At 57.9% G+C, this 27,149-nt stretch overlaps 1 protein-coding gene across 4 annotated transcripts; it reads left to right on the top strand.

Annotated features, from left to right (window-relative positions):
* Window positions 1–2,168: 2,168 nt before the first annotated feature.
* RHBDF2 (rhomboid 5 homolog 2) lies at window positions 2,169–26,696 on the top strand. Of its 4 annotated transcripts, none has more exons than XM_033089735.1 (19): window positions 2,169–2,301; window positions 14,044–14,248; window positions 17,275–17,438; window positions 18,267–18,394; window positions 18,975–19,170; window positions 19,254–19,457; window positions 20,399–20,527; window positions 20,864–20,982; window positions 21,157–21,351; window positions 22,170–22,281; window positions 22,496–22,570; window positions 22,727–22,888; window positions 23,257–23,366; window positions 23,513–23,576; window positions 23,666–23,760; window positions 24,025–24,100; window positions 24,240–24,340; window positions 24,524–24,677; window positions 25,378–25,797. In XM_033089735.1, the coding sequence occupies exons 3-19, from the start codon at window positions 17,295–17,297 to the stop codon at window positions 25,795–25,797; spliced, it is 2,484 nt and encodes an 827-aa protein (XP_032945626.1). In that variant the 5' UTR covers window positions 2,169–2,301; window positions 14,044–14,248; window positions 17,275–17,294. The 4 variants fall into 4 exon arrangements, with proteins under 4 accessions (XP_032945626.1, XP_032945629.1, XP_032945627.1 ...); XM_033089738.1 differs by lacking the exon at window positions 2,169–2,301 and adding an exon at window positions 2,658–2,749 and having other exon boundaries at window positions 25,378–26,696; XM_033089736.1 differs by lacking the exon at window positions 2,169–2,301 and adding an exon at window positions 9,761–10,042.
* The last annotated feature ends 453 nt before the right edge of the window (window positions 26,697–27,149 follow it).

Genomic DNA, 27,149 nt, shown 5'->3' with positions numbered 1-27,149 from the left:
AGAGTGGCCTCCCTGCTCGTAACAGCTGTGTGACGTTACCACAAATTATAGCCCTGGTCTATTTAACACCCTTCCCCTCCGGCTGGACAGGTGCTTGTTGTTGCAGCCAAGGCTGTGATAAGCACCCTGCCCCTCCATCGCTGGGCAGTGCGCTGTTTCTATGGGACAAATCCCTGACATCAACTGCCAGCATGAACCCCCCACCCCCAAGGGCTCCTGCCGAGATCCGTGCTCCAAGGGTGACCATACAGCTCAAGTTTCCAGAGCGTCTGCTGGAGTCTAAAGTCAGACTGTGACTAGGTTCAAACTCTAGCTGCTCCACTTACGTTTCCCTCTGCCTCAGTTCTCTCGTCCCTAGAATGGAGATGATGGTAAGGTACCACTTCTGGAGCAAGGGTTAAATGAGATAGCATGTTACAGCACTTAGATCTGGGAAGCGCCAGGAATGGCTGGCTACCCCTCTTCCTGTTATAGGGCCTGCTGTACTTCCATTTCCCCTACAGGTGCCTGTGCTTTGCATGCAGGCCCCACCTTGGTCCTGTCTGCACCCACCACAATTCCGGGAGGTGGTGGGTGCAGGATAAATAGTCCCTGGCTGAGGAGCCAGCCCCCAGCTCTGGCGCATCCCTCAACACGTGCCGTCCCCAAGGCCTGGGAGATGGGGGGGCAGGAGAGGCGTCTTTCTCTGAATAGTCCTCACGGTGAGGAGCCCCTCCCCTCTTTCCATTTCTCAACCTCCCACTGCCATTCAGTCTGATAAACAGGTGGAGGTGGGTGTCCTTGTTCAGAAACTCGGTGAAGGGCCAGGATCTTGACTGGTACCTGAGACCAACACCACGGCCTGATTCTGGTCCCCACAGGCCCAGACCGCTTCCCCCTCCCCCCAGGCCCCAGTCTTCCTTCAAACTCTGTTCCTCCAGGAGGAACTAGCCCTCCCCGAACTGGGAAGGGCAAGATAATAGGAGCCCCACTGGAGCTGGGAAAGGGGCTTCCTGTTGGACCTTGGAATTCCTCCCAGCTGTCCCTACCCCCATAGTTGTGTTTGTCTAGCTCAAACGGGGAGGTTAGACCAGGTTCCTCAGCCAACTGAGGAGGGAGAAGGTTCCAACTGGGCAGTCAGACCCTGGCCAAGGGGCTGCCAGGGCAAAAGTGGCCCAGGCATCAGCAGGAGTCAGCTCACACTGCACCCCCTGCCTCAACCCAGCCCGAACCCACCCTGCGGGAGAAAGTTGGGAGGGTCTAGTGGCTGCCTCTGGCCGCAGGGCAGATGCAGGAAGGACCGGTCAGGAGTGGGTGCCAGGGGCTGAGGAGAGAGTGAAGCCCACAGTGACAGCAGAGGGGCAGCATGGCTGGGGAAGAAGCTGCGGAAGTGGAAGGAGGTGAGGAATCAAAGCACAGCTTCTCTGGGCAGAGAGCGAGTAGAGATTGGCTCAACAGTGAGGAGACATTGGGGTCCTCACGTGATAACAGTAACAGTAATAGTAACAAGAGCAGCTAATAGGAGCGCCAGCCACTTACCCTTCAAGGGGCTCCTTACAAGAGGCAGGGCCTGTTATTACCCCGTTACAGAGGCGGAAGCCGAGGCCAGAGAGGGTGAAGGATTTGTAGGAAGCCACACGGGTGGTAAGTGGCAGGGGTCAGGACCTGAACTTGAGGCTTCTGGCTCCAGAGTTCCCACTGCCTCTGATAAGAACTCCATTAGCTAACACTCGCCCACGTTTCGAAGGTGTCGTTTACTGCATCCCCACCATCAATTGTGGGAGAAGGCAGGGCAGGCGTTGCTACTTTGCAAATTAAGAACCGGCTCAGAGGGGTCTGGGCCTCAGCCTCCCTGCCCTGGAGGCTGACCCGGCCGGCCGCGAGTCTGAGTCTGAGCGCTTTCCTCTGCGTCCGTCTGCTGCAGGCGCCTTTGTGAAGAGAGGTCTGTGTCATCGGCCCAGAGGCAACGTGGGATTTCACTGGGTCCGCTCTGAAGGCGATTCCTATGACTCCTCCAGAGACCCCAGCGGCCCACGCAGGCACCCAGCAGTTCTCCCTGTGGCAAACACTCTGCACGCTGTTGTCATCAGTGCCTGTCTGCTCTGGGCTTGGAGCCGGGGGCGGGTGGAGGCGGGGGAAATTGAGCAAGACCCAGCCTTAGCCTGGGAAGGGGCCTCCGCCCCAGGAGGATGCGGAGGAGGGCGCATTCGCTGTAGTGGAGCAGAGGGGCAGTGGCCGAGGTCAGAGTGGCCGAGGTCGGAGGCGGGAGCTGCAGCAGGACTTGGACTAGTTGAGACACTCCAAATGTGTTTCAAGGAAAGGGTGAGTGCTAAAAGGTTCGAGGGAACAGGCCTATTTGGCCTGAGAACGAGGGCGCTGTACTGACGGGGATGGGAGGTGGCTGTTATTGGAGTGGTTTTACCTGGGGGTGACGTGATGATGGCAGTTCAGACAAGGATTATGTGCTTTGTAAGATTATGAAGAGAGGACTGCGCCCGGAACGACCTGCTCCGGCGGAAAGCAGGACTCTGCCTAGGCGGGGACCCCACTGGGTGGAGCGCGGTGGGGCAGGCACGAGCCCATTGAGCGGCAGAGGACGCTGTGGCCAGGGCCGACCGGAGCTCCGCCCCCCGGAGCCTGGCCCCTCCCCTTCCACCCCGGCGCAGGTAGGGAAGAGGCGGGGCGCCGGAGCCCCGCCCCCAGGAGTCACGGCCCAGCTGCTAGCGGGGCCGCCCGGAGCTGCGTCCTGGGGACTTGGGGCCGCAGGGAGGTGAGCGCGGTCGACTGGTGGGGCGGGGCCGGGCTCTCAGCTGCAGGCCACAGGCGCCCGAAGGGTCTGCGGGGTCGCGCCCGAACCCGCCTTGGGGCGCGGGGCGCCGCTGGTGAGGGCGCCCGCCCTGCGGAACGCTCGGGCCCCACGTGGACCAAACCGGAGGCCAAAGGCCAGGGCTGGACTCGGACGGGGCTGCGGGACCAGGTCTGCCGGCCGCTGGGGCTCACCTTGGACAAGACGTCTAAGGGGTCCCTGGGCAACGAATCACCAGATGAGGGGACAGGACGATTGGGCAGCAGTTTAAAACCCCGGGTGGAAGTGAGAGGACTGCCCCAGGGCAGTATGGTGCAGCCCCTCCTTCGTCCCAGAAGGGCCTTGAGTTCAGATCTTCCCCTCCCCTCTCTAGGGGTGAGCAGCGCAGGGGGTGGCTCGGGGTCCGGCCAAGGTGGAAACTGGTGGGGAGGATGGGCTCGCACAACAAGGCTGGACGGCAGCTCAGAAATTGGACCCAGGGGTCTTGACTTCTGGACTGAGGGCCTTGGAAAGGTTGATACCCTCTTTTTCTCCACCGCATTGGGTTAGGTTAGAGAGAGATATGTCCCCTATGGTACAGACGCCCCCACCTCTGCGCTGAGGAGGAGCCCAGGTCTCAGCGCCAGCCTAACTGGGTGAAAGACGAAGGGAGCAGGCTGTAGGGTGGGAGTATCTGAGGAGGGGAAGGCTTGAGGGATTGACCCTACACGTGGACTGAATGCTGTTTCCCAAATGGCTAAATGTAAGACAGCCCCCCACTCCCCTCACCCCCGCGCCTTGTGCCTTACATTTGCTGGTAAAATGAGCCCAGGATCTGTGTTATGTTTATGTGACTCTATAGGTAGGGCATAGGGTGGAGTGGAAAGCAAAGCTTATTTTAGAGCAATGGCTCTCAACTAAGGGCTTGATTTTACCAGGAGATATTTGGTAATATCTAAAGACATTTTGGTTGTCACAGCTCGGGGGAGGGGGGTGAGTATTGTTGCTATTTGACATTTACCGTGTTTCCCCGAAAATAAGACCTAACCAGAAAATAAGCCCTAGCATGATTTTTCAGGATGACATCCCCTGAACATAAGCCCTAAGACCCGGTCTAATTTTGGGGGAAACACGGTAGTGGGTAGAGGCCAGGACAGTCCTGCTAAACATCACAGGACAGTTCCCCCCAACAAAGAATGAGCTGGCTCACAAAGTGTCAGTAGTGCTGTGTTAAGGTTGAGAAATCCTGCAGCTGCACCTGGCCCGTCAAGCTACAAGCATACCTCGTTTTATTGTGTCGCTTCATTGCGCCTCACAGATGTTGCATTTTTTACAAATTGAAGGCAAGACCCACCACCAGCAGAAAGATTACAACTCATTTTATTGCAGTGGTCTGGATCAAACCCCGCAATATCTCTAAGGTATCCTTGTACTTCTCTCATTCACTTCCCCTCCCTGCCTCAGTTTTCCCAGGGGTTAGGGGAGGAACTTGGAATAAACCCAAATGAGATAAGAGGTAAGAAAGTGTGAGGGTAGTTTTTCCCCTAGCAAGAGGCTGCCTTTGGTGCCCTAAGCCTGCCTCTTCCTGTTCAAACCTTGGGCCCTGCAGGAAGCAGGTCTGGATGTCTCAGGGAGGAGCTGAGAAGGGGTGCGGGGGCTGGGAACAGTCCTGGAGTACTTCACCCCTAGAGCAGCCTCCCACACAGGAGCTCAGATGTCCCCCTGGGTATGAGCTCTGTTCTCATAGATTTTCCCAAAGCTGGATTGCTGACGTAGGCATAGATGCCCGATGCCATGTGACCTGCTGGAATTTTCCCTTGTGAACTCACACCTAACTCTTCCAGTATTCACAGCAGGAAAATAACACTCAAGGGATATAACAAGTCTCCTAATTCCTCATGGCTCTCCAATCTGCTTCCCTCCTGCAATAAAAAGTTCCTCTGTGGTTAGACAGGCCAGGTGGGAGAGCGAGGCACCCCGCTCCTGGTATTAGCAATGGTGAGAGATGGAGGACATCAGAGCCATAGGGCAGGGGGACCCCTGGTGGTGATGCCTCTGAATCCTTTGAGTTGGGCTCAAAGAATGTGCTCCAGGTTTACTGGTTTTCCGGGAATGGGGCTGGTGGCTGTTGTGGGAACAGGATGGGATGAAGCAGCCGCCTATGCCCAGGCATCCAGGCCATACCACTGCCCTCCTTCCCATTTCTTGGCAGTATCCATTGCCTCCTGTCATGTGCACTTCTGGACCCTGGCCTCCTGGCCTGGGAATCCTGGTAGGCCAAGAGTGCAGGTGGCAATTCTGGTTTGATTTCTGCTTTTTGGGGTTTTGGGGTTTGTTTTGTTTTTAAAAATTTTTTTTTAACTTTCAAAGGCTGGAGTGAGACTCCCATCTTTTCAGTAAAACAAACCACAGTAGGGGCCCCCATCTGTGTATGCCTCTCGAGGTACAAGACAGCACTCAGTCTTGTACAAAGCTGTTCAGGAAGTAAGTGGTGGAGCTCAGCACTGAACCTGGGCTGCCCTTTCCCGGGCCAGCTGCAAATCCTTGTGTGTGCCACCGGCCCGTAAACAGACCACCAAGTGACTCCTACCTGGTTCGCTCATTTCTGAGCTGCAGCTCTACCTGCCTGGTGTCACACACACTCACTGTCCAGGAGGGGACTTGTGTTTCTGTAAGAGGAGGAATAAATCACACCATACATACATTGCAGAGGCCACGGGGATTTGAGTATGGCCCTGGGTCTGAAGTGTTTTTACTGTCGCCAGAGCTCTGGACACTGCTGTCGCCTGTTTTCTGGGTTCCTCTCCACCTGCTGTGTAAACTCTGCCCCAGATGGGACACCATCTGAGCAGGAAGAGGGCAGGGGTGTGTGTGTCTGTGCATGCATGGACCTGTTCATAACCAAGTCACTTGGATGTGCCACCTGGTGCTTCCCCTTTGGGTCGGGATGAGTAGAGATGGAGTCAGGGTGGCCCCTGGCTGCCCCATGGTGCAACATGGATGTGCTCCCCCTGGCTCCTCCCACCCCGCACATCCCTGTGGGTCCCTGTGCCACCCACTTTGGAGCAGGTCTCAGTGTTGCCCTGGCCACACACTGGGGATTTCCAGAATGAGCTCACACTCTGTTCCCAGTTTCCTATCCCGCTGAGCCAGGCCGGGGGAGGGGTGCTGGGGAAGCCAGCGCCCTCCCAGTGTAGGCTGACCTGGCTTGGTGGCCAGGGCAGGGAGGCTGCCAGGCGAGGCAGCTCGCGGGACACAGGCCAGGAGGAGGTGCCCTGCCTGTCTTGTCTTTAGGGAAAACAAGGGCTTCTCTCAGACTGCCCGTAAAGTTACTATTGCCTTTATACGGGAGACAGACATAAAGGAAAATTCATCTTGTCTTCAGGGAAGTACAGAGAGCCACCATGTCGACATTTCTGCATTTAGTAAATTTGTCTAGGGACCCAGATGCAAGTTGTTGCAATTCCAAAGCTGCCTGAAGAATATTCTGGGCTGCACCCCGCCCTCACCCCAACTCCATAAGAAAGTGGTTGGGTCTAAGTGGGCAGTGCCCACAAGGTAGGCTAATCAGGGACTCTGGCCTGGAGGGTGGGAGGAGCGGTGGGAAGGGGTCACTCCCAGCTTGGGGAGCCAAGATACAAGGCCCGGAGGCTGGTAGGCACAGTGTGGTCAGTAGGATGGGGGTCACTTAAATAATCTGTGTCTCAGTCTCCCCAGTTGTACAGAGAATAACAGTACTCTACTTGGGAAGATTGCTGTGAGATTCCAGGGGTGGTTCATGTAAAGCCTTGGGCCCGGCGCCCAGCCACACTCGGAGCGTGGTGAGGAAGCCATGAGGATAACCGTATCGTGATTGGTGTAGGAGCGTGTCTCTGTGCCCTTGGCACAGACTTGTGGTGATAGCACTTATCTCATGGGCTGTTAGGGGGACTGGATGATGGAAAACACGCTAAGGCATGGCAGTGCTGGCGGTGTTATTCTGTAGACGTGGCCGGGGCTGGATGGGCGGACCTCGGCTCCGTAGAGGGCAAAGGAACTGAGGGTGGGTGTCGATCTAGGAGTGAAGGATCAGGCTGTGAGCTGCCACCCCCGCCCAGGGGTTTTCCCACCTGCCAGATGTGTGTCATGATGGTGTGTGTGTGTGTGTGGGGGTGTCATGGAGGTGGTGACCCTCGGCTGTGCTCCCCGGCTCTTGGGCCAGGTGCAGGGCAGTCTGCCCAGAACCTTGGTTTTCTCTGCTTTCCACGGGTGGCACCAGAGCCAATGCCAAGAGCGTCGTCAGGTAGTCCTGACCCTGACCCCCAGCAAGAAGTACCTTCCCCCTCTCCAGGTGGCTCTCTCCAGGTCATACCCCAGGGTGGCCCCAGAAGGCCTAGGAGAGAAATTGTGGGATGTGCTGTGAGGTTGGGCTGGAGCCGCACTTGGAAGGACATCTGACCTTAGCAGCCAATGAAAACAATGAGATAAGGACAGAGATGAGAGAATGTGAAAACTGAGAAGTGCTGCCCAAGTGTTAGGTGATGTCATTTCTGCGTGGGGGGTGGGAGGGACTCAAAGGCCTTCCTCCCAGAACTGGGCTACTCAGAGTCACCACCCCAGGCCTGTTCTTTTGCCACTTTGTCTCACCAGTTCCAGGTGACAGGAAGCTGCAGAATATGGGGGAAGGGGGCGTCACAGCCCCACCAACTTCTAACTGTGGGACTTTGGACAAGTGACTTAACATCTCTGAGCCTCAGTTTCCCCACCTGTCAAGTAGAGATCTGTCACCTCAGATATAGAGACCAAGCGAGCAATGAAGGCAGAGGGCAGCCAGGAATAAGAAACGATATCAATTACTGGCCATTGATTGCGTACCAGGCTCTGTGCATTCATGATCTCATGTCATCTCTACTGGATCCCTGTGCGGGGACCCTCACCCCATTTCACAGCAGAGGAAACAGACTCAGAAGCGGTGACTTGCCCAAAGCCTCCCAGTGGGTAGGTGGCCATACCAGGGTTTGAGCCCTGTGGCTGGCCCCCCAGCCCTTATTCCTCAACAAGAGAAGCCATGCTGCCCTAAAGCGAGGTGAAGGGGCAGTGATGGTGAAGGAGTAGTGATGATTCGGTCACTTTGCAAGTCCCCCTGGTGTGAGTGGCCTGGATGGCCGGGTCTAAGTGCCCTGAAGCCCTAGCAGTTGGGGTTGGGGCCAGCCTCTTCCAGGGAACCAGCCAGCCCCAGGGCAGAGTTCTGGGACATCGGTTTATTAGCTCCTTAATGACTGTTTACAAGCTGAAAAGTGTTTGCCTTGCATGTTCCCTCCCTGCTGAGGGGCTGACGTGGGCTTCTAGAAGTGAGGGGCACCCAGCCCCATCCTGAGTGTGTTGAGATAAAGGACCCAGGGGCAGCTCAGGGCCTGACTTCTGGCTGAACGACACTGGACAAGGTGCTTACCTCTCTGTCAAATATGGCAAGACTTTATCCCTCATCTGTGTGTGCTCCCAGGGTGAGCCCTAGCTAATGGTGACAAGGGCATCGAGCGTTTTAAGCATAAACAAACTAAGGCTCAGCGATGTTAAATGGTTTGCCCAAGATCCCACAGCAGTTAGGCCTGGGCCGAAGACTATCTCCCCAGTTGGACAGTGTTTTCATCATCAGGAGTCAGACCACAAGGAGGAACTTGGGTGGATTCCACCATCGCAAACAAGACAGCCCCACTCTGGGTACCGAGGGTGATCGAGGAAAGAGCCTGGTCACACCTGGGTGTCGGGGAGCCCCCCGCAGAAGTGAAATGGGGCTCTTCTGTTCCCCTACTCATGCAACACCCCATCCTTCCCCCAACCACTGAACATGTGCTAGGTCTGCCAGTTCCAAGGATCAGTGAAAACCTGACTCCTGGAACCCCAAGATCCTGAGAGAGGCAAATCCTCTTGAGTGTTTGGAGCAGTCTGTTTCGGGTGCCCAGCGATGTGGACTCTCTCTCCAGGACCCCACTTGTACCCTGGTGTCTGGCCCCCAAACGACCAGGGCCTTCTGCGCCCCCAGGTGCCACTTCAGACTCACAGCAGTGATCGGGGGAGCAGCAGAACTGGGGTGGAACATGCCACCTTCCCAGAGAAGTCTGGGCCGCTGGGCACAGCATCCCGGGCTGGTCTGCGTGCTCCCTTCCCTCTGATGCCCCATGCTGCAGTTGCCCCTAGGCTCTGGGAACTGCTGCTGTTTGTTTGTGGTGTGGAAGGGCACTGTCCCAGGCCTCCATCCGGGCACCTGTATCCCTGCTGTCCCCTGTTCTGCTTCCATCAGCAGCTTCTAGAGGCCAGACAGTCCCAGAGAGGCCTCTGGGAGGGCACCATAGTGGGCAGGGCCCAGCACTGTGTCCAGTTGGGGATGCCTGACGGCACTCCCACTTCCAGTGGTAGCTGCCCCATATGTTGGCAGCAGCTGCAGCCTCTTAGGATGTAGGGACTTAGGGCTCAGGTACTTCCAGCTCAGCTGGCTTCCTGGACCCCAGGAGCCCACAGAGGATGGGACATTGACACATCTGCCGACCCCACAGCCGTGTTGTCCTGTGAGAGCCTGATGGGTGGTGTAGAGTGGCATTGGAGTCTGTGATGCTGTAAGAACACGGCAGCCCCCCTCCACACCCCCACATCCTCACACCCTGTTCTTGGCAGCGCCCTGGAACCCAGCTCCCGCTTCCCGTGTCTGTGGTCGGCCATGCTGCCCAAACCACCCTTAACTAGGTCAAGGGGAGCCCAGAACCTGGGGTCTGATGGAGAAAAGCTAGTGGGTCACCAGGCTCCTGAACCTACCTTTCCAGTTCTTTGTCTGAATTTAAGCAAAGCTTTTAAAATGGGTGGGAGAATTTGAACTAGGGGTTTCAGGGCAGGGGCTCTCCCTGAGTGGGACCTCTCCCCCTGGGACGGGTGCTAACCCGCAGGTGGTTCCCTTTTCCCTCTCCGCAGAGAGCAGCCGGGCTGAAGCATCTGTGCCAGTGCAGTGTGTGTGCACCAATGTGTGCGCCGACTTGCCCCTCTAGGGAAGTGGGCGCTTAGCCAAGAGGGAGGCAGACGAGAGCTTCTGTGTGGCTTCTGGAGAGTCTCTTTCCTCCCTTGCCGCTCTCTAACTCTGATGACTGAGTTTCATCCTCCAACTGGGACAGTTTGCTTCCTTCTCTTTTGTGTCTCCGTTTTCCTTCCCAAATCCTGTCCCCAGACCCTCTGCCGGCCTTCTTTGCACTCTCCTGCCTTTTGCTTCTGTCCCCACTCCGTCTGGTCAGCGTCCCGAAGAGGTGTGCTGGGGTGAGTCACTGGCTGTGCAGGCAGCTTGGGGACCCAGGGAGACCAGGCTAGATGACAGCCTTTACATAAGCTGCTCCTTCCGGGTCTTGAGGGGTGCGGGGTAGGCTGGAGCCACTCTCTGAGGTCAGCAGAACCAGGGGTTTTGCTGGGGATTGCACAGTTGGTGAGGACCAGCTTCCTCTTCACAGCTTTCTAAAAAACGACAGGTTCCCATAAGGGCTCTGGGTAGGGAAATCAAGTTTCGGTTTCTGTGTCAGGGAAGCAGGGAGAGAGGCCACTTCCTTGCCCCTTGCTGCGGCCCTCCCCCTGTCATCCTGTGAGTCAGCGGGGGACAGACAGGTTCCCAGCCGCCCCAGGCCACCTCCCAGTCCTCTGGACTGCCTACTTGCCTAGGGCTGGGAGCTGGGAGCCTGGGCCAGCTGGAAGTAACGTCTTTACTTCCTCACTTAGGGGACCTGAACCCTCCCTCTGGGAGGTCCCTTAAACTTCCTGATCCTATCTAGTGGTTAACAATGGCCTGCCTCTTTCCTCTCTGGAGGGACTGCTTGCCCCTGTCCAAGGGCCCCCTCCCTCCCCTCTCTCCCCATTTCTGGCCTCAGGCGGTCTGAGCCTTCCGGTCAGTCTGTTTCCATCCAGAGCTGCAGCTGCTGCCCTCTCCCTGCTCCCAAAGTCCTCAGAGCCTGGGATTATGTATGGAGAACCCATCCACCTTTAGGGAGACCAGGGAGCCTTCAGAAACCTGCTAGTGTGCGTTGGTGGCAGGCAGGTGGAGACAGAGGGAGGGGACTGGAGTCAGACTCCTTGATACAGATGGAACTGCGCCTGGGGTCAGACTGGGCAGACGGTGAGCCCCTCCAGCATCCTGCTTGGACAGCACAGTAGTGCTGTTGGGGACCTCCCTGGGGGACACCTTGCGTATCCTGGCTGTGCGTCGCCTGGGCTTAGCTGCCAGTGCCCAGCCCCACCCTTTGTGGGGAAACCGGATTCTCCTGTGGCATCAGCAAGTGGGTTCTGTCACATGTGCCTGGTCCTGGCTGTTGCTCATAGCTGGCTTAGGCTACGGGGTGTAGGATGGTGGGAGTGTTGACCGGATAGGTGGGGTACCTCTCTATTTGGATGATGTGAATGCTGCACTTCACTTTTTCTGTGGATCGGCCCCACCCTCACCCCATGCTGGACCCCACCCAGAGCCCCCATGGGCTGGGTGCTGTGGCAGGCCAGGGGTCTCAGAGCAGCGGATGTGACTGTGGGTTAGGAGGAAGCCTGGTCCCAGGATGTCACAATTTCCTGCAGTGAGCAAGCACTTCTGGGGTGCAGGAGATAAGTGTCGGGCGGGGCACTCCCCAAGCTCCAGCACTTTTCCTGCCTGGTCTCTGCTGCATGAGCTCCTCCTCGCCTTGAACTTGGGTTACTGCAGGCACCCAGGGTGGGTATGACCACGCCTGCACTGCCAACCGCCCGCCCCCCACCCAAACCCTCACTCCTGAGGAAGGAGCCCTGAGGAAAGGGCTGGGCTTCTGGTGCACCCACCCACTGTGTCTGCACAGGTTGGGAGTTCGTCTCAGGAGCAGACGGATCTCCCATCCATGGTGGAGAGGGGCTGGGGGAAAGGGCTGTTTTTAGACCCAATGTGTGGGCTTCCTGGGTGTCAAAGCTGGGCCATCACCTTGTCCAACTCCCTCACTTAACAGAGAGGGAAACTGAGGTTGGGGAGGGGCTGCTTACAGGCCAGGACTCGGCCACTGCTTAGGAAGACGGTACAAGTGGCTCTCCCGGGCACCATGCCCCTCCCACCGCCACCCTCTGCTCTCTAGGGCCAGGCCAGTTCTCCTTGGGACCTCCAGGATTGCCCTGGGGCCAGTCCCATCTCCCTAGTCCTTCAGCCTGCGGTTGTGTCTGCCATACTTCCCTGTCAGATGAGCACAGATGTCAGCAGCACAGTGGGTCCCGGCCAGGGGTCCCGGCCAGGGATGGAATGGCCTTGAGGTAGGAGGGCTGGCTGGGAAGTCTGGGCTGTGCTGGGGAGGAGGGAACAGGAGGTCCACTGAGGACTCATCCTGGGACAGCATCCTTTATCCTTAACCCTGCAGTGGTCACAGAGCTGCAGCGGGGCAGGCAGCACTTAGTGGAACCTTCCAGAATGTGCTGCTTCCTGAGCTGGCAGCAGGACTGACAGTTTCTATCCGGGGTGGATGTGGCCTGGCCATCCTCAGCCATGCATGTGCCCTCCTTCTCACCTGCCTTCCATCCAGTTACGGCAGCCATGGGCAGATGCACCATTGATGAATGGTGTCAACTGTGTGTCACACCCTGTGCTGCCCAGGGTCGTGGGGACACTTACACATAGGCAGATCTCTGCAGGATGCTATGAGAGAACAGGTGAGAAAGTGGTCAATTCTGTCTGGTGGTGACAGGGCAGGCTTCCTGGAGGAGGAGACATTTTACCTTCCTTAAAGCAGCTAGTAGGCCAGGCAGATGAGGTGGAGTCTAGTGTGCCAGGTGCAGGACCTCAGATGAGAGGAGGTGGGAAATGGGGGACGTGTTGTGTCTGGGGGCATGTGAGGGCAGGTTCTGAAGGACATGGGGTGCTGATTCCAGGGAGGCGTCATCAGCTCTGAGTTCCAGAAGGATCCTACCTGCTTGGTGACCTTACCAGAGCTCAGGCCTGGCAGCCCCAGCCTTCCTCTGCTGCCTGCCTGCCTCCCTTCTTGGTGCCAGTTTCCCAGGGCAGTGCCCACCTGATGCCCTCTCATTGCACCCTGGTCCCAATGGAGGACAAGCCAGGGAACTTTCCGTGCATGGGCCCCAGGTGAGGCTGTTGTCTTGGAGCTGTCCCTAGAGCGGACTCAGAGTGGCATCACCTGGCCCCCAGGACTCTTGCGAAGCCAGCCTGCCCAACACCGAGACCCATCGGCCCGTGAACATTCACGGCAAGTCTGCCCAGGGACATGGAGTTGGGACTTCCAGTACTTGGGGATAGAAGGAAGGATGCCCACATCTGTTGGTCAAGCCTTAAAGAAGTGGGGAGCGTCCTTAGCTCTCAGCTCTGCCTCGGATCCCTCTCTGGGGCCCCCTCTACACTCAGAGTGCCTCTCACCTGTAGTTGGAGGATTCCAGCAACCAAAGGCGCTGGCCCAGTACGGAAAAGGGACACTGCTCTATGGAACCAGAGCAAGTAGACTTCAGGCTCTGGAGCCAGAGCAACTTGAGTCCCCACTGCTCCCTTTCCTGGCTGTGTGAGCATGGGCAAGTTACTTAGCTCCTCTGGGCCCCCATTCCTCAGCCACAAAATGGAAGCAATGATAATGTGTGCCTTGAAGTGGGTGTTGAGGACGAAGTGGGATAATGCACGTGAAGGACCAGCAAGGCCTGCCTTCCCCCGACAGCCCTTGGGGTTCTGCTCAGGGAGGGCCTGCTCTGTGCCCTGCTATGCCCACAGAGTATAGCCCGGCTTCTCAGAAACAAAGAGGAACGCCACCAAGTTGTTCACTTCCAAATGCTTACTTTTGTGTTGGGTGGATTTCACCTCAAGAAATGAACCAACCAAGACAACAGCAACAAAACACTTCCAAATCGTGGGAACGTTGCCTTAAATAATCTGGCTGATTCTAATCGAAAAGAAATCTTAATCGGAAGACGGCCAACAATTCCTGGTGTTTTCTTTTTTAAGTTAAATATTTCTAGTAAAGTTATGTTCAAACAAAGAAACAAAAAGGACCATCTTGATTTGGGGTTCCCAGCCCAGAGCAGGAATGTATAGGTTTTTGTTTGTTTGTGTTTGGTAAACACCCGGAGAGTAGAGTCCCCTGGCTGCCTGGGACTGAAGTGGCCATCACAAGGGACCCTTGCACCAGTGGGGAAGGAGGAGAACATACACCCTTTAATCCCGTATCCATAAGGCGGGTGGAGTTATCCGCACTTTGTACGTGAGGAGGCTGAGGTCAGAAAGGTGTGCAGACAGTGGTCCTGACGTGCCTCGTTGACCCTGCTCTTTCTCATAGGCTGACAGGCTGTGATCACCAACGGAGCCGACCTGCTCGACCTGGAGCTGCCTGTCCATCTTTCCATCTGGCTCTGCATGCATCGACCTCTCCAGAGCTGAAGTGGGACCCCAGAGCATCTGTGCAGTGAAGGAAGGACTAGAACATGCTCTAAAGACCTCTGCAACACACTCAGGAAGCTGTGAACCAAGCCCAAACTCTGAAGGTAGGAAGCTGGGTAGCCAGAAGGGCTGGACCCAAGGCACTGGCTTACTTTGCAGTTTAATTGTTTTTCAACAAATGCGTCGTGTTGCCACCTGTAGGCCAGCACTCTTCCGGCCGGCCGTGGAGATGCAGCAGTGGATACATGGTGGCTGCTTCAGGCAGTCAGGGAGGGCCCCTCAGAGGTGGTGCTCAAGCTGGGACCAGAATGATGAGAAGGGGCTGCCTCCTCTGCTGTGTGATAATCTCATCTGGGGATGATGGGGCCAGCATGGGCAGAGGCCCAACATTTATGCAGTACCTACTTGAGGTGTTTTTATTTATTTATTTATTTATTTTGTATTGAGGAATATTGGGGAAGTCTGTTTTTCCAGGATCCACCCACTGCAAGTCAAGTGTTGTTTTCAATCCAGCTGTAGAGGGTGTAGCTCAGCTCTAAGTCAAGTCGTCTTCGATCTAGTTGTGGAGGGCGCAGCTCACTGGTGCCTGTGGGAATCGAACCAGCGACCACGGTGTTAGGAGCACTGTGCTCAAACCAACTGAGCTAACCGGCTGCCCCTTGAAATGTGTTTTAAACAGCTTTATTGAGATATAATTCACATTTAAGCCATGTAATTCACATAAAATTCCTCCCTTTAAAGTGTACAATTCAATGGTTTTTTAGTATATTCCCAGGTATGTGTAACCACGACCGCAGTCAACTTTAGAACATTTCCATCACCTCAGAATGAAACCCACGCCCTTCGGCTGTTGCCTCCCCCACTCTCCTTCCTCCAGCCCTCAGCAAAGACTCATCTTTCTGTCTTTATAGATTTGCCTATTGCTGACTTTGATAAGAATGGACTCCTGTAGCGCGCAGCCTTTGGGTCTGGCTTCTTTCACTGGGCACAGTGTCCTCGAGGTTTATCCATGTTTGTAGCACGTGTCACTCCCGTTTGTGACCGAGCACTATTTCAGCGTGTGGATGTAGCACGTTTTGTCTGTCCACTTGTCTGTTGATGGGCATTTGGGTTGTTCCCACCTTTTGGCTCTGCTGAACACGTTGCTGTGAACATTCCAGAGCAAGTTTCTCTGTGGACATACTGCCTGCGTGTGTGTCACGCATTCACTCATCCTCTGCTCAGGAAGGAGGAAGTTACTGCCCCTGTCGTAGTTGAGTGTCTGGGTGATCCGTGGTCGAGTGCAGGCCTGGGTGCTGCTCAGGCCCAACCTGCCCGGCTCTGGTCTGTACTTTTGACCACAACCCTCCCAGTACCTCCCAGCAGAGCTTGGCAGGTGCGAGACAGTGAGAGGCCCACGGTGGCCGGGTGGTCAGGAGTGGACAAGAAGGAGACAAAGCCACACAGGGCCCAGGGGCCCCAGTGAGAAGTCTGGCCTTTATTTTAAGTGACAACAGAAAATCCTGGGGCAATGTTAATCAGGGAGTGACATGGTATGATTCATGCTTTTAAAAACTGACTCCTGCTACTGCGTGGAGAATAGTCATGGGAGTGGGGGCTCAAGGGGCAGCAGGGAGAGGCGTCGGGAGGCTGCTGTGTCCTACAGGATCACAGTGAGAGAAGATGGTGGCTCTGGTGGGGCCAGGTAGAGACAGAGGAGACGGACAGATTTGGAACACATGTGGCTGCTGCATTGCCCTGCTGTCCCACACCTGGGCCCCATGTGCTCTTAGCTGGAAGGTTCCCATGTGACTGTCCCCCTGATCTGTGCACCCCCAGGGTTGTCACTCGTGTGGGAAGATGGGTGTGGAGTCCTTGGCGTTGTGTGAGGCGAGGAGAAACCAAACCTGCCCTAGGAACTTTGGGAAGTGGGATGAAGAAAGAGCTAAGGATTTTAGCAAGAAAAAGGTCACAGGGCAGTGTGAGTGATGAAATGAAGAGAATAAAATAGGCAGAGGGTGTTAACTCTGGTGTGATCAAAGGGATGTGGAGATTGGAGCGCACCGTTGTAAATTTACCCAGATGCGAGTAAATTGCCACCTCCTGGCAGGGCCATTTGGCAAGGTCTATTGAAATTCAAGACACCCTTACTCGTCACCCCTGCAATTCCACTTCTAGAACTTCGTATTGTGATAGTACTTGGACAGACACACATAGTGTAGGCAAGAGAGTTCGTTAACACTGGACACGAGTCTGAAATGCTGGAAACGTCCTAAATAGCCACCGATCTGGAATTCAATAAATCTTGTTACGTTCCACTCAATGAAATCTTTGCCGTCGTCAGAAAAGATAAGGAAGACCTGTGTTGTCTGTGTTGATGGGAAATGTGCATGCTACCGAAGAAAAGGTACAAGTGTGTCCTATTCCAGGCGCAGAGGGGCATCTGGAAGGATATGCACGCAGCTCCGTTCTGGAGGGTGGGTGACGAGGCAGGCCCTGAGTCCACTGTCTCCTTCATAGTATTCTGCGTCTTTTGTTATTTTTTTATTTTCCTCCATGAAAAGAAAAACATACCAGACAGGTGGTAGTTTCAGTTACCTTTGAAAAAGGGAACCCGGCAGTCATAGGGGGACAGGGACAGATGGCTTTCTAACCTATCTGAGAATTAGGCTGAGTTGCCACTTCCTCCCTCCCAGCCTAGGGACTGCTCTGAGCACAGCCGCGGGGTGGGGGGGGGACCCTTGTCTGTGACTGGGTGCACCGGATTACTCCCCAGCCTCCTTGCGCTGCCCCAAGCCCTGCCCCAGGGATGGAGGCAGGGCTCTGGCCCCCTGACAGCCAGGATTTCTACAGCGCCACACCCTTTGCCCTCCTGCTCCTTCCCGCATGTGGTCCTTGAACAGAGACCAGAAATGGGACAAGATGGAGAGCTGGGGACCTTTCAGATCCTCCTGGTCTGGAATGCAAATGAAGGGGGACAGAAACAGACATTCTTACAATACTCCACTCAGCCAGATTCAGTTTAGTGTCTGGTAAGGACCGAGTTTTGGCAGATTGTTCTCAGTCTGGGCTGCCTGGCCCTGGTACCTGGGTCCCCATGTCCCCTCCTGTTCTGCCGAATCTCAACACGCCTGTGCCTTCTCCATTCCAGCTACCCTGCCCCCTGCCGCCATGGCCTCCGCTGACAAGAATGGCGAGAGTGTCTCCTCTGTGTCTGGCAGCCGCCTGCAGAGCCGGAAGCCCCCCAACCTGTCCATCACCATCCCGCCACCCGAGACCCCAGCCCCTGATGAGCAGACCAGCATGCTGCCCCAGGTAAGTGGGCGGCCTGGGGGCTCGCTGTCCTGCCACAGGTGACAGATGTGTCCACGTAATACCTTTCATGCAGTCCACTTCCTGGAGGAGGCTGATGCTGCCTGTGTAGCCCCTAAAGCCCCTGACTTAGGCCTGTACCCCCTCCTTCCTGGCCCCAAACACCACAGGAAGTAGGCCCTGAGCTGAGGAGCTCCATGTCATGGTAGCCCAGGAGAAACAGGAAACTGTCCTGGAGAACGGGCTCATCCGCCCCCCTCCCCCCACCACCCCAGGAACCGGCTGTTGCCATCTCCTCGCCCAGGCCCTTCTGAGGGTTGTGGGCTGTGTGGGACTTGGGTGAAGGGGCACGTGCGTCTTCACCATCAGCAGCCTGAGCCAACAGCATCTTGTCTTCTCTGAGAGAATGGAAATGAATCAACAGCTGGACCATTGGTCCATAAAGAGCTCATTGAAAACGGCCTCGAAATAGCGTGGGCTTCTGCGCAGCCTGGGGCATAAAGGGGAGCTGTGTCCATGCCACCCACTCTCCCTAAGGGCTCTTTGGAACATACAGAAACAGGCTAAGAACACCACGGCGTGACGAGGGAGCACTGAATAGGGAGTTAGGAGAATGCATGCCAGGGTTTGCTGAAAACATCACAAAATGGCAATCTTACATCCAGAATGCAAGCCGTTCCAGGGGGGTGTAAACTGCGGTTGACATTTGTTCTCTCAGGGTTTTCACACTGGGAGCCAAAGAAGACCTATCCCAGGATCTGGGTGCTGTGCCGTCGCTGTGCACGAGGGCACGCACACCCACGCTCTGTCCTCTCTCCTGCCTCCCCACAGAGGCCCAGGAATCCAGCCTACTTGAAGAGCGTCAGCCTCCAGGAGCCACGGGGACGATGGCCGGAGGGCAGCTCGGAGAAGCGCCCCGGCTTCCGCCGCCAGACCTCCCTGTCTCAGAGCATCCGCAAGTGAGCACCCCTCCCGCTCTGCCTGGCCACCACCCCGCAGCCCTGGGGATTCTCGGCACCTGGGCGTTTGCTGGGCCTGGTCCCTGTGTCCCCATCCTAGAAGGTGTAGGCAGGCATTAGTGAGCAGCAGCTCCCTGCAGGAGGGAACATGAGAACCTAACACCATGTTGCAGGTGGGGAAGCTGACGCCAGGGGGACATGTGCCTTGTAGGAAGTCACAGTGGATTCTGCGGGGCTTCAGGGAGCTGGGAGTGGCTCACTGCCCCTCACAGCGGCTCCCAGAGGCTTTGCCAGCCCAGCTCCTCATGCTCTGAAGTTTATTCCACCTGTGCTCACCTGGCCGTTGGGTACCAAACCAGGGGCTCAGGGGCAAGCTGATCTACCCCTGCCACATGTGGCCTGTCACCTCTTGTTACCCTCACATGCAAACATGGACCATCTCAATTTGCACATCAGGTCCCCTGCACACACGTGTGCCCTGTCACTTCACGTTGCCCCCTGCACGTGCATGTGCCCCGTCATTCTCATCGTAGCTGCCCCACCGGGCATGCGCACACACCCCCCTTCTCTGCTCCCACAGGGGCACCGCCCAGTGGTTCGGCGTCAGCGGCGACTGGGAGATGAAGCGACAGCACTGGCAGCGCAGGAGCCTGCACCACTGCAGCGTGCGCTACGGCCGACTCAAAGCCTCGTGCCAGAGGGACCTGGAGCTCCCCAGCCAGGAGGTGCCCTCCTTCCAGGGCACCGAGTCTCCAAAACCCTGCAAGATGCCCAAGGTGGCTCCACTGGGGGTCGAGGGGTGATGGTGACTTCACCCAGGGGCCCGGTCCTCTGTGCTCACCACTTCCCTCCTTTCCAGATTGTGGATCCGCTGGCCCGAGGCCGGGCATTCCGCCACCCGGACGAGGTGGACCGGCCCCACGCCCCTCACCCACCACTGACTCCAGGGGTCCTGTCCCTCACCTCCTTCACTAGCGTCCGCTCTGGCCACTCCCACCTGCCTCGCCGCAAGAGGATGTCTGTGGCCCATATGAGCTTTCAAGCTGCCGCTGCCCTCCTCAAGGTGAGGTGCCTGCCCGCCTCTGCCCAGCCTCCCTCCCCAAAGCAGCCCCCAAGAGCTCACCCAGGCGCTTGCTTCTGTGCCCAGGGCAGTGTATGCCTGGGATCCCTGGGCAGAGAGGGGGCCCTGCAGCCAGGCCCACGTCCTACCCCCAATTCCCTCCTGAGCCCCTGCCACCTCTCTAGTCTGCAATGACATATAAGCTGGGGAAGCAGGCAATGAAACACGCAGTCAGCACTCATTGCCCATGTTTGCCGAGCCCATCGTGTGTGCTGGGCATGGGGGCTGCAGAGTGAAATGAGCCAGTGTCCCTGCCCTGGAAGAGCTCCCAGCCCAGGTAAGGGCGGATGGCACCATTCAGTGTGATGAGTATAGGACCCACCCAGAGGAGGTGCTGCCCCATCTCACCCAGGAGAGGGGCTGAAGTCAGGGAACACACTTGAGTTGAGCTCAGAAACATAAGGAAAATTTTGCCAGGAAAGGAAGGAAGGGAACAGCATTCTCTGCAGAGGGAATGGCCTATGCAAAGGCCTGGAGGTGGGAAGGGGCATGGCAGTTGGGGGAGCAGCAGGTGGTTCCATGTGGTATTAGTGAAGGAAGGTTTTAGTTGGAAGAGGAATGGAAGGAGATGGGGTCAAAAAGGTGAGCAGCGGACTGGTGTGCCATGCCAAGAAGCCAGGACTGGGGTGTAGGAGTTAGGGTGTCGGATGGTGGGGTGTTAGCTGCCCAAACCAGAGGGCAGGAGGTCACCAGGGAGACGATAACAGCAAACATGGAGAGAGAGATGGTGCATTCAGGGATGTGGAGAAGCTGGTGCCTTGTTCCTAGCCCTCCGTGCTTGGGGCAGGATCCCGCCTCCCAAGGCGCTATTCCCAGGAGGGTGGGCTTGACGATTCCTTTGGTTTCGGGGACGCCTAAAGCCTGTGCCTCTGCCCTGTGCACAGGGGCGCTCGGTGCTGGATGCCACTGGACAGCGGTGCCCGGTGGTCAAACGCAGCTTCGCTTACCCCAGCTTCCTGGAAGAAGACGCGGTCGATGGGGGAGACACGTTTGACTCCTCATTTTTTAGTAAGGCAAGCATGGGGTGTGGGCCTTCAGGGCAGGGGACAGGGTAGCCCGTAGCCTGGGAGCTAGGAGGGGTGACCTGTTCTTGACCATGAGAGATCCAAAGGCCCATCAGTGGGATGGGCTGTGCCACCTTGTGGAGCTCCTGGGGCCCCATCTTTCTATCAGGTAGAGTGACACAGGGGGTGGGACAGGGTGCCAGCCAGGAAAATCACCCTGAGGGCCGACACACAAAGAGCCTGCGTGTCCTTCCTTGTCCTGTCCTTGAGTTGCTGGGGGCAGTATCGGGGACAGTGACTCCTCACACTACTCTTTCTGTGTCCCCCACTCCACCCCCACCCCAGGAAGAAATGAGCTCCATGGCTGACGATGTGTTTGAGTCTCCCCCACTCTCTGCCAACTACTTCCGGGGAATCCCACGGTCGGCCTCGCCCGTCTCCCCCGACGGGGTGCAGATCCCTCTGTGAGTTCTGAGTTCTGGGTAGCCCCTTCTGCAGGTGGAGGTGGCATAGTGGGTAAAGGGCTCCCTAGAGCCCAGTGACCCTGCAGGGGACCCCCCCAGACCACAAATCCCTCCTGAGCCCCTTCCTGGGCTGTGTGGACGGGCATCAGGCTGAGATGCCACCATCCCCGGCAGGAAGGAGCACGGCCGCACCCCGGCCCCCGTGGCCAAGCGTGGCAAGCGCATTGCCTCCAAGGTGAAGCACTTTGCCTTCGACCGGCAGAAGCGGCACTACGGCCTGGGCGTGGTGGGCAACTGGCTGAACCGCAGCTACCGTCGCAGCATCAGTAGTACCGTGCAGCGGCAGCTGGAGAGCTTTGACAGCCACCGGTGAGCGGGCGCGGTGGCCGCACTCCACTCCGTGGGCAGGAGCATCACCCGAGAAGGGTCCTCAGGCTCTTGCCGCCTCTTCTCCACCCTCCCTGTTTTCCGAGCTCCCAGGCAGCTGTCCGTCAACAACCATTCATTGAGTGCCAGCACACAAGCCCTGCAACAGAGCCCCAGCAGGATGGAGCAGAGAGGGCAGGGCGGGTCAGAGGGACAGTTAGAAGCTGCAACCATGAGTGAGGGGAGTGTGGGGGACACACACCCAAGACCTTAGGGGAAGCCAGAGGGTTGGGGAGGGGCAGTTCTTGCAGAGTGGACAGTTGGCAATGATCTTGTAGATACTGGACCCAAAATTACAAAATCATCAAGTAATAACAGGTATGGCGAGTGTCCTGGAAGAAGACAGAGTGGGCGTGCACAGCGTGCGTGGTAGGGGGGATGCAGTCAGGATGGGCAGCAGTTAGCTGGCTGAAGAGAGATGGGAAGAGCATCCCTGGCAAAGGAAGCATCGTGTGCAAAGGCCCTGGGGTTGCAGGGAGCAGTATGTGTTCCACCAACTGCAAAAGGAGAGGAAGGAGTCTGGGGAGGTGGGCAGGCACAGCAAGGCCTAGCAGCCAGTGGGAGGGGGTCGATATTAGACTTTATCCCAAGGGGAGCGGGAAGCCATCCAAGGGTTTTAAGCTGGGAGAGAGACGCCTAGAGGTGCGTTTTAAAAGTCACTGTGGTGAAGGATGAATTGGAGGTAGAAATGGCATGGGTCGGGGGGTGGGGAGCAGGTCAGAGCTAAGTGTCTGCGCTGCTGACCCAGGCCTCTGCCCCAGGCCCTACTTCACCTACTGGCTGACCTTCGTCCACATCATCATCACACTGCTGGTGATCTGCACGTACGGCATTGCACCCGTGGGCTTCGCCCAGCACATCACCACCCAGCTGGTGAGTTGGGCTGCAGACGGGGGGGCTCCACCTTCGGCGTCTCAGCCCCCCTGAGGGGCTTCAGTGTCATAGGCCACCAAATCCCACCCATGGCAACCACCTGGCCCAGGCAGGAGGGTGTGCTGCGCTCCCACTGCTTTGCCCCTCGGCCCCTTCCTGGCGGCTGAGCCTGGGACGCGAAGTGCCTGAGCCGCTCCTTCCACCTCTACACTAGGTGCTCAGGAACAAAGGTGTATATGAGAGTGTCAAGTACATCCAGCAAGAGAACTTCTGGATCGGCCCCAGCTCGGTGAGGGGCCAGGGGGGGACCAGCATCTCAGCAGGGAATCCCTGAGCCCTGTCACCCCCAGCTGGGCAGGGAGGGGGTCAGTTGCCTAGTAGCGTACCTCATCAGGGAAGACGCTCAGGTCTGGGCCCGAGTTCACCCTCTCCCCACCCCGGACAGATTGACCTCATCCACCTGGGAGCCAAGTTCTCGCCCTGCATCCGGAAAGACAGGCAGATCAAGCAGCTGGTGCTGCGGGAGCGAGACCTGGAACGGGACTCAGGCTGCTGTGTCCAGAATGACCACTCAGGCTGCATCCAGACCCAGCGGAAGGACTGCTCGGTGGGGGCAGGGGCCGCCATCCACCCCGGGCCCACCAACCCTGCCACACTCTGGTCCCCTGCACCTTGTACACTTGCCCTGGCCTCGAGGAGGGGCCCTTCAAGGGCAGTGGCCACATGCCCTCTTCCTTCTTCTGCCCTCCCCAGCCTCACGCACCCCTGTACACACCCCCAGCACAGGGCGGGTGCTGACCTCCCCAACCTCAGAGAAGTGAAAGCCAGGTCTTGGGAATGTCACCCGGGGGTGGGGGTCTGGGAGATGGACCTGAGGCCTGGAAACCAGGAGGAGCCCCTCTCCTAGAGGCTCCCTTGACCTCTTTGATGGGGGTGGCCCTGACCTGGCATGATCAGCTCACCTCCATCCTCCAGGAGACTTTGGCTACTTTTGTCAAGTGGCAGGATGACACTGGGCCCCCCATGGACAAGTCCGACCTGGGCCAGAAGCGGACGTCAGGGGCCGTGTGCCATCAGGACCCCAGGTACGGTCCCAGGGTAGCCCTTGATGGGGCTGAGACGACGGCATTGAGTAGTATGTTGTCTGTGCTGCCCACAGGGACATGGGCTGGTAGGTGTGGCTGGGGGTGCCACACACTCTCATTTTGCCCTCTTTCACCTCTGCCTTCAGAACCTGCGAGGAGCCGGCCTCCAGCGGCGCCCACATCTGGCCCGATGACATCACCAAGTGGCCAGTGAGTGCGGGGCAGGGAGTGGTCTGGGACGGGTGGAGAGGGGGCGCCTTGGGCTGCACGGGCCCAGTCCTGTTGGTGCTCCCCCACAGATCTGCACGGAGCAGGCCAGGAGTAACCACTCGGGCTTCCTGCACATGGACTGTCAGATCAAGGGCCGCCCCTGCTGTATCGGCACCAAGGGCAGGTGAGCCGGGCAGGACCCCTGCCCAGAGCTTCCTGTGCTCCTCCTCCTCTTCTACCCACACCTGGGCTGATGTCCTCCCTCGTGTGCTCGGGGTCACCCATGGTGCAAGCAGGATGAAGGAAGCTCTCCCCAGAGCCCGGGTCTCTGCAGAGGAGCACTGCCTTCCCGCCAGTGATGCTGGCTGTGGCCAGGCGCTGGCTCCAGACGAGGTGGGCAGGGGTTCTCAGTGCCCTGATATGCCCCCTTGCCTCCCTGTCCCTCCAGCTGTGAGATCACCACTCGGGAGTATTGCGAGTTTATGCACGGCTATTTCCACGAAGAGGCGACGCTCTGCTCCCAGGTAAGGAGGCCAGGCGGGGCCCTGGGCATAAGAAGCTGGGCAGGGCAGCCCCTGGAGCAGGTGTCGGGCTCTGCCCCCCACATCAGGGCCTCTGACCCAGGTGGGTCCTAGGTACCGACTCCCGTGCACTCACCCCCAGGTGCACTGCTTGGATGAGGTATGTGGGCTGCTACCCTTCCTCAACCCCGAGGTCCCAGACCAGTTCTATAGGCTCTGGCTGTCGCTGTTCCTCCATGCTGGGTAAGGCTCCCTGCTGCCCACCCCCCAGACCCCTGTGGTGTCGCCCCACTGGACCCCTGGTGGAGGGGCTCCTGCCCGGGGAACAGCCAGCACAGTCCTCCACACCACGCTGCTGCTGAGGTTGCCTTGCTGGCGGCCGTGAGTAGACGTGGGAAGGCTGATGCCAGTGTGTCCCCCGCCCAGCATGGTACACTGCTTCGTGTCTGTAGTCTTCCAAATGACCATCTTGCGGGACCTGGAGAAGCTGGCCGGCTGGCACCGTATCGCCATCATCTTTATTCTCAGCGGCATCACCGGCAATCTCGCCAGTGCCCTCTTCCTCCCGTACCGGGCAGAGGTAGGGTCTCGGGACCGGGCGGGAAGGTAGGGAGGGCCGGCTCTGCTGCTCCCCACCCCTTCCACCCGGGGTCTGCCAGAGGGACACATGGCTCCTTCCATGCTGGGCTCAAAAGCGGATGGACAGCTAAGCTGGGGGCTTACTGGCTGAGCCCTTAATCCCCGGCTCGAGGGAGCCGTGATGTCCCTGAGTCATGTCAGATGGTACCTCCAGAAAAGCCTTCCTGAACCCTGCCCCTCACTCTGTTCCTCTTCCCTGCTTCATTTCTTCATGGCCATGGCCACTGCCTGCCACCATGTCCCATGTGTACAGTGTGAGCCCTAGGAGATTGCCAGTGTGTGACCCTGCTTGACCTACAGAAATGGCAGTTTTCTGATCAGTCCAACCTAATGCTGTTGGTTCCTTCAGTGCCTGACCCCTCCCCACTGCACCCTGCCTGGAGCAAGCTCATCTGTCCGCTTTATTACACCTGGCACATAGGAGGTCTCCCCCTTCGCTGAAAGGATGGGTGGAACCAGCCCAGCCTTGATCCAGTAGCTCCAGCTGTCCCCCGTCCCCTCAGCTTCGGGCCCCCACCCCTGGGAGGGGCTTTGAAATAGGATCACCCAGGTCCCGTGCTCCAGCCCAGCTGTGCCCAGGGCTCCCTGCACACCTGGGACCTGGAAGTGACATGTGTCCCCTCCTCCACCCCCCCCATCAGGTGGGCCCTGCCGGCTCCCAGTTCGGCCTCCTCGCCTGCCTCTTCGTGGAGCTCTTCCAGAGCTGGCAGCTGCTGGAGCGGCCCTGGAAGGCCTTCCTGAAACTGTCGGCCGTCGTGCTCTTGCTGTTCGTGTGTGGCCTGCTGCCCTGGATCGACAACATTGCCCACATCTTCGGCTTCCTCAGCGGCCTGCTGCTGGCCTTTGCTTTCCTGCCCTACATCACCTTCGGCACCAGCGACAAGTACCGCAAGCGCGCCCTCATCCTGGTGTCGCTGCTGGTCTTCGCCGGCCTCTTCGCCTCTCTGGTCATCTGGCTCTATGTCCACCCCATCCACTGGCCCTGGATCGAGTACCTCACCTGCTTCCCATTCACTAACCGCTTCTGCGAGAAGTACGAGCTGGACCAGGTGCTGCACTGACCACCTGCCCGGCGGGGCCGGGCGAGGCTGCTACACACCACACGGGCTGTGCCTGGGCCCAGCTGCCTGCCGCAGAGCACCCCACCCCACCCGCACTCCAGAGACTCACCGGCGGTGCCCAGGCGCCCGGCCCCGGTGGTGCCCCGCCAGGCGAGGCTGCCTCGGAGACGGTCATACAGACGGCTTCCTTGGGGGACTGAGGTCCCCCTCCTCAGGCCTGCGTGTTCCTGGCCCTGACTGGGGGGCACTCAGAGCACCTGCTTCTCTGTAGCTCAGGGCTCTGGCCGACGTCTGCCCTGCTGTCCTGCCCACCTCCTGGAGGGAGGGTTTCTTTCCTCCCGGAGTCCTCAGGCTGCTGCCATCTCCCACCCCAGCCTCTACGGGTGCGTCCTCGCCCACCATTACTGTGAGTGTGCCTTTCCGGGCACATGGCCGGGTGTCCCACCAGGTTCCCACCCCTGCCTCACCACGGCCCCCTCCGTGTTTCTTCCCCTCTCTGCCCTTTCACCAGTAGCCTCCTGAGCCTGCCCATGTGGTGGAAGAGGTTTGGCTGTGGTCTGGGACAGAGAAGCAGCACGAAACGCAGACTGGGAAGCCAGGAGCCTTTGCGTGTTCTTAGCCAGCCGAGGCTGTGCTCCCTGTCCCTTTGCCCTCCCTTCAAGTGTTCTGCCTCTCAGGGCTGGCTCTGACGACGGCCAGCCCCACCACCCTGTGCCTCACTCCCATCCTAGTGGGGGCCAGAGGCTAGGCCCCCCCAAGGACCCACGCCCAGGGGTTGCCCAAGGTGGCTCAGTCAAGCCCGTTTTTCTACTGGTTTATATTATGGTCCTACTTTTTAAATGTAACGCTAACTTTGTATGGATGATGTCTCAAATGTATTAAATGATATTCTCTAGGGAAGTACCTTTTGATCTGAGGCCTCAGGAAGAATGAAAGCTGGAACCTTATTTTGGAGAGGGGGAGAAGCCATGAGGAGCTTGGGGGCAGGGGTTTGGCCCAAAGGGACAGTGGAAACCTTACGGGACTTCTAGGGGATTTGGTTGTCCAGAAACCAGATTGGGTCCCTTGGAGGGCCTCAGGGGGTCGCTTGAGGGGGTGGAGTTAAATCCTTAGACCCTCGGAGTCCCCCAGTCCCGCCAGCTCATGGTGGCAATAAGGGGGCTCACTGGGCCAAGGGGCAGGCAGCCCGGGACAACTCCATTTACTGCACCTGTACCTCACCCCAACCCCCTTTCCCCACACCGGGAGCCATCCAGGAGGTGATGGGCACAACCATTCCATTCCTATGGGCAGAGGACCCACGGTACCTGGGGCTGGGGCGGCACCTGCACTTTCCTGCCCCCAGCTACCCC

This window comes from Rhinolophus ferrumequinum, chromosome 21 (assembly GCF_004115265.2).
Source record: "Rhinolophus ferrumequinum isolate MPI-CBG mRhiFer1 chromosome 21, mRhiFer1_v1.p, whole genome shotgun sequence".
Classification (NCBI taxonomy): domain Eukaryota; kingdom Metazoa; phylum Chordata; class Mammalia; order Chiroptera; family Rhinolophidae; genus Rhinolophus; species Rhinolophus ferrumequinum.
Note: the sequence above shows the minus strand (reverse complement) of the source record. Positions and strands in the feature narration are given on the sequence as shown.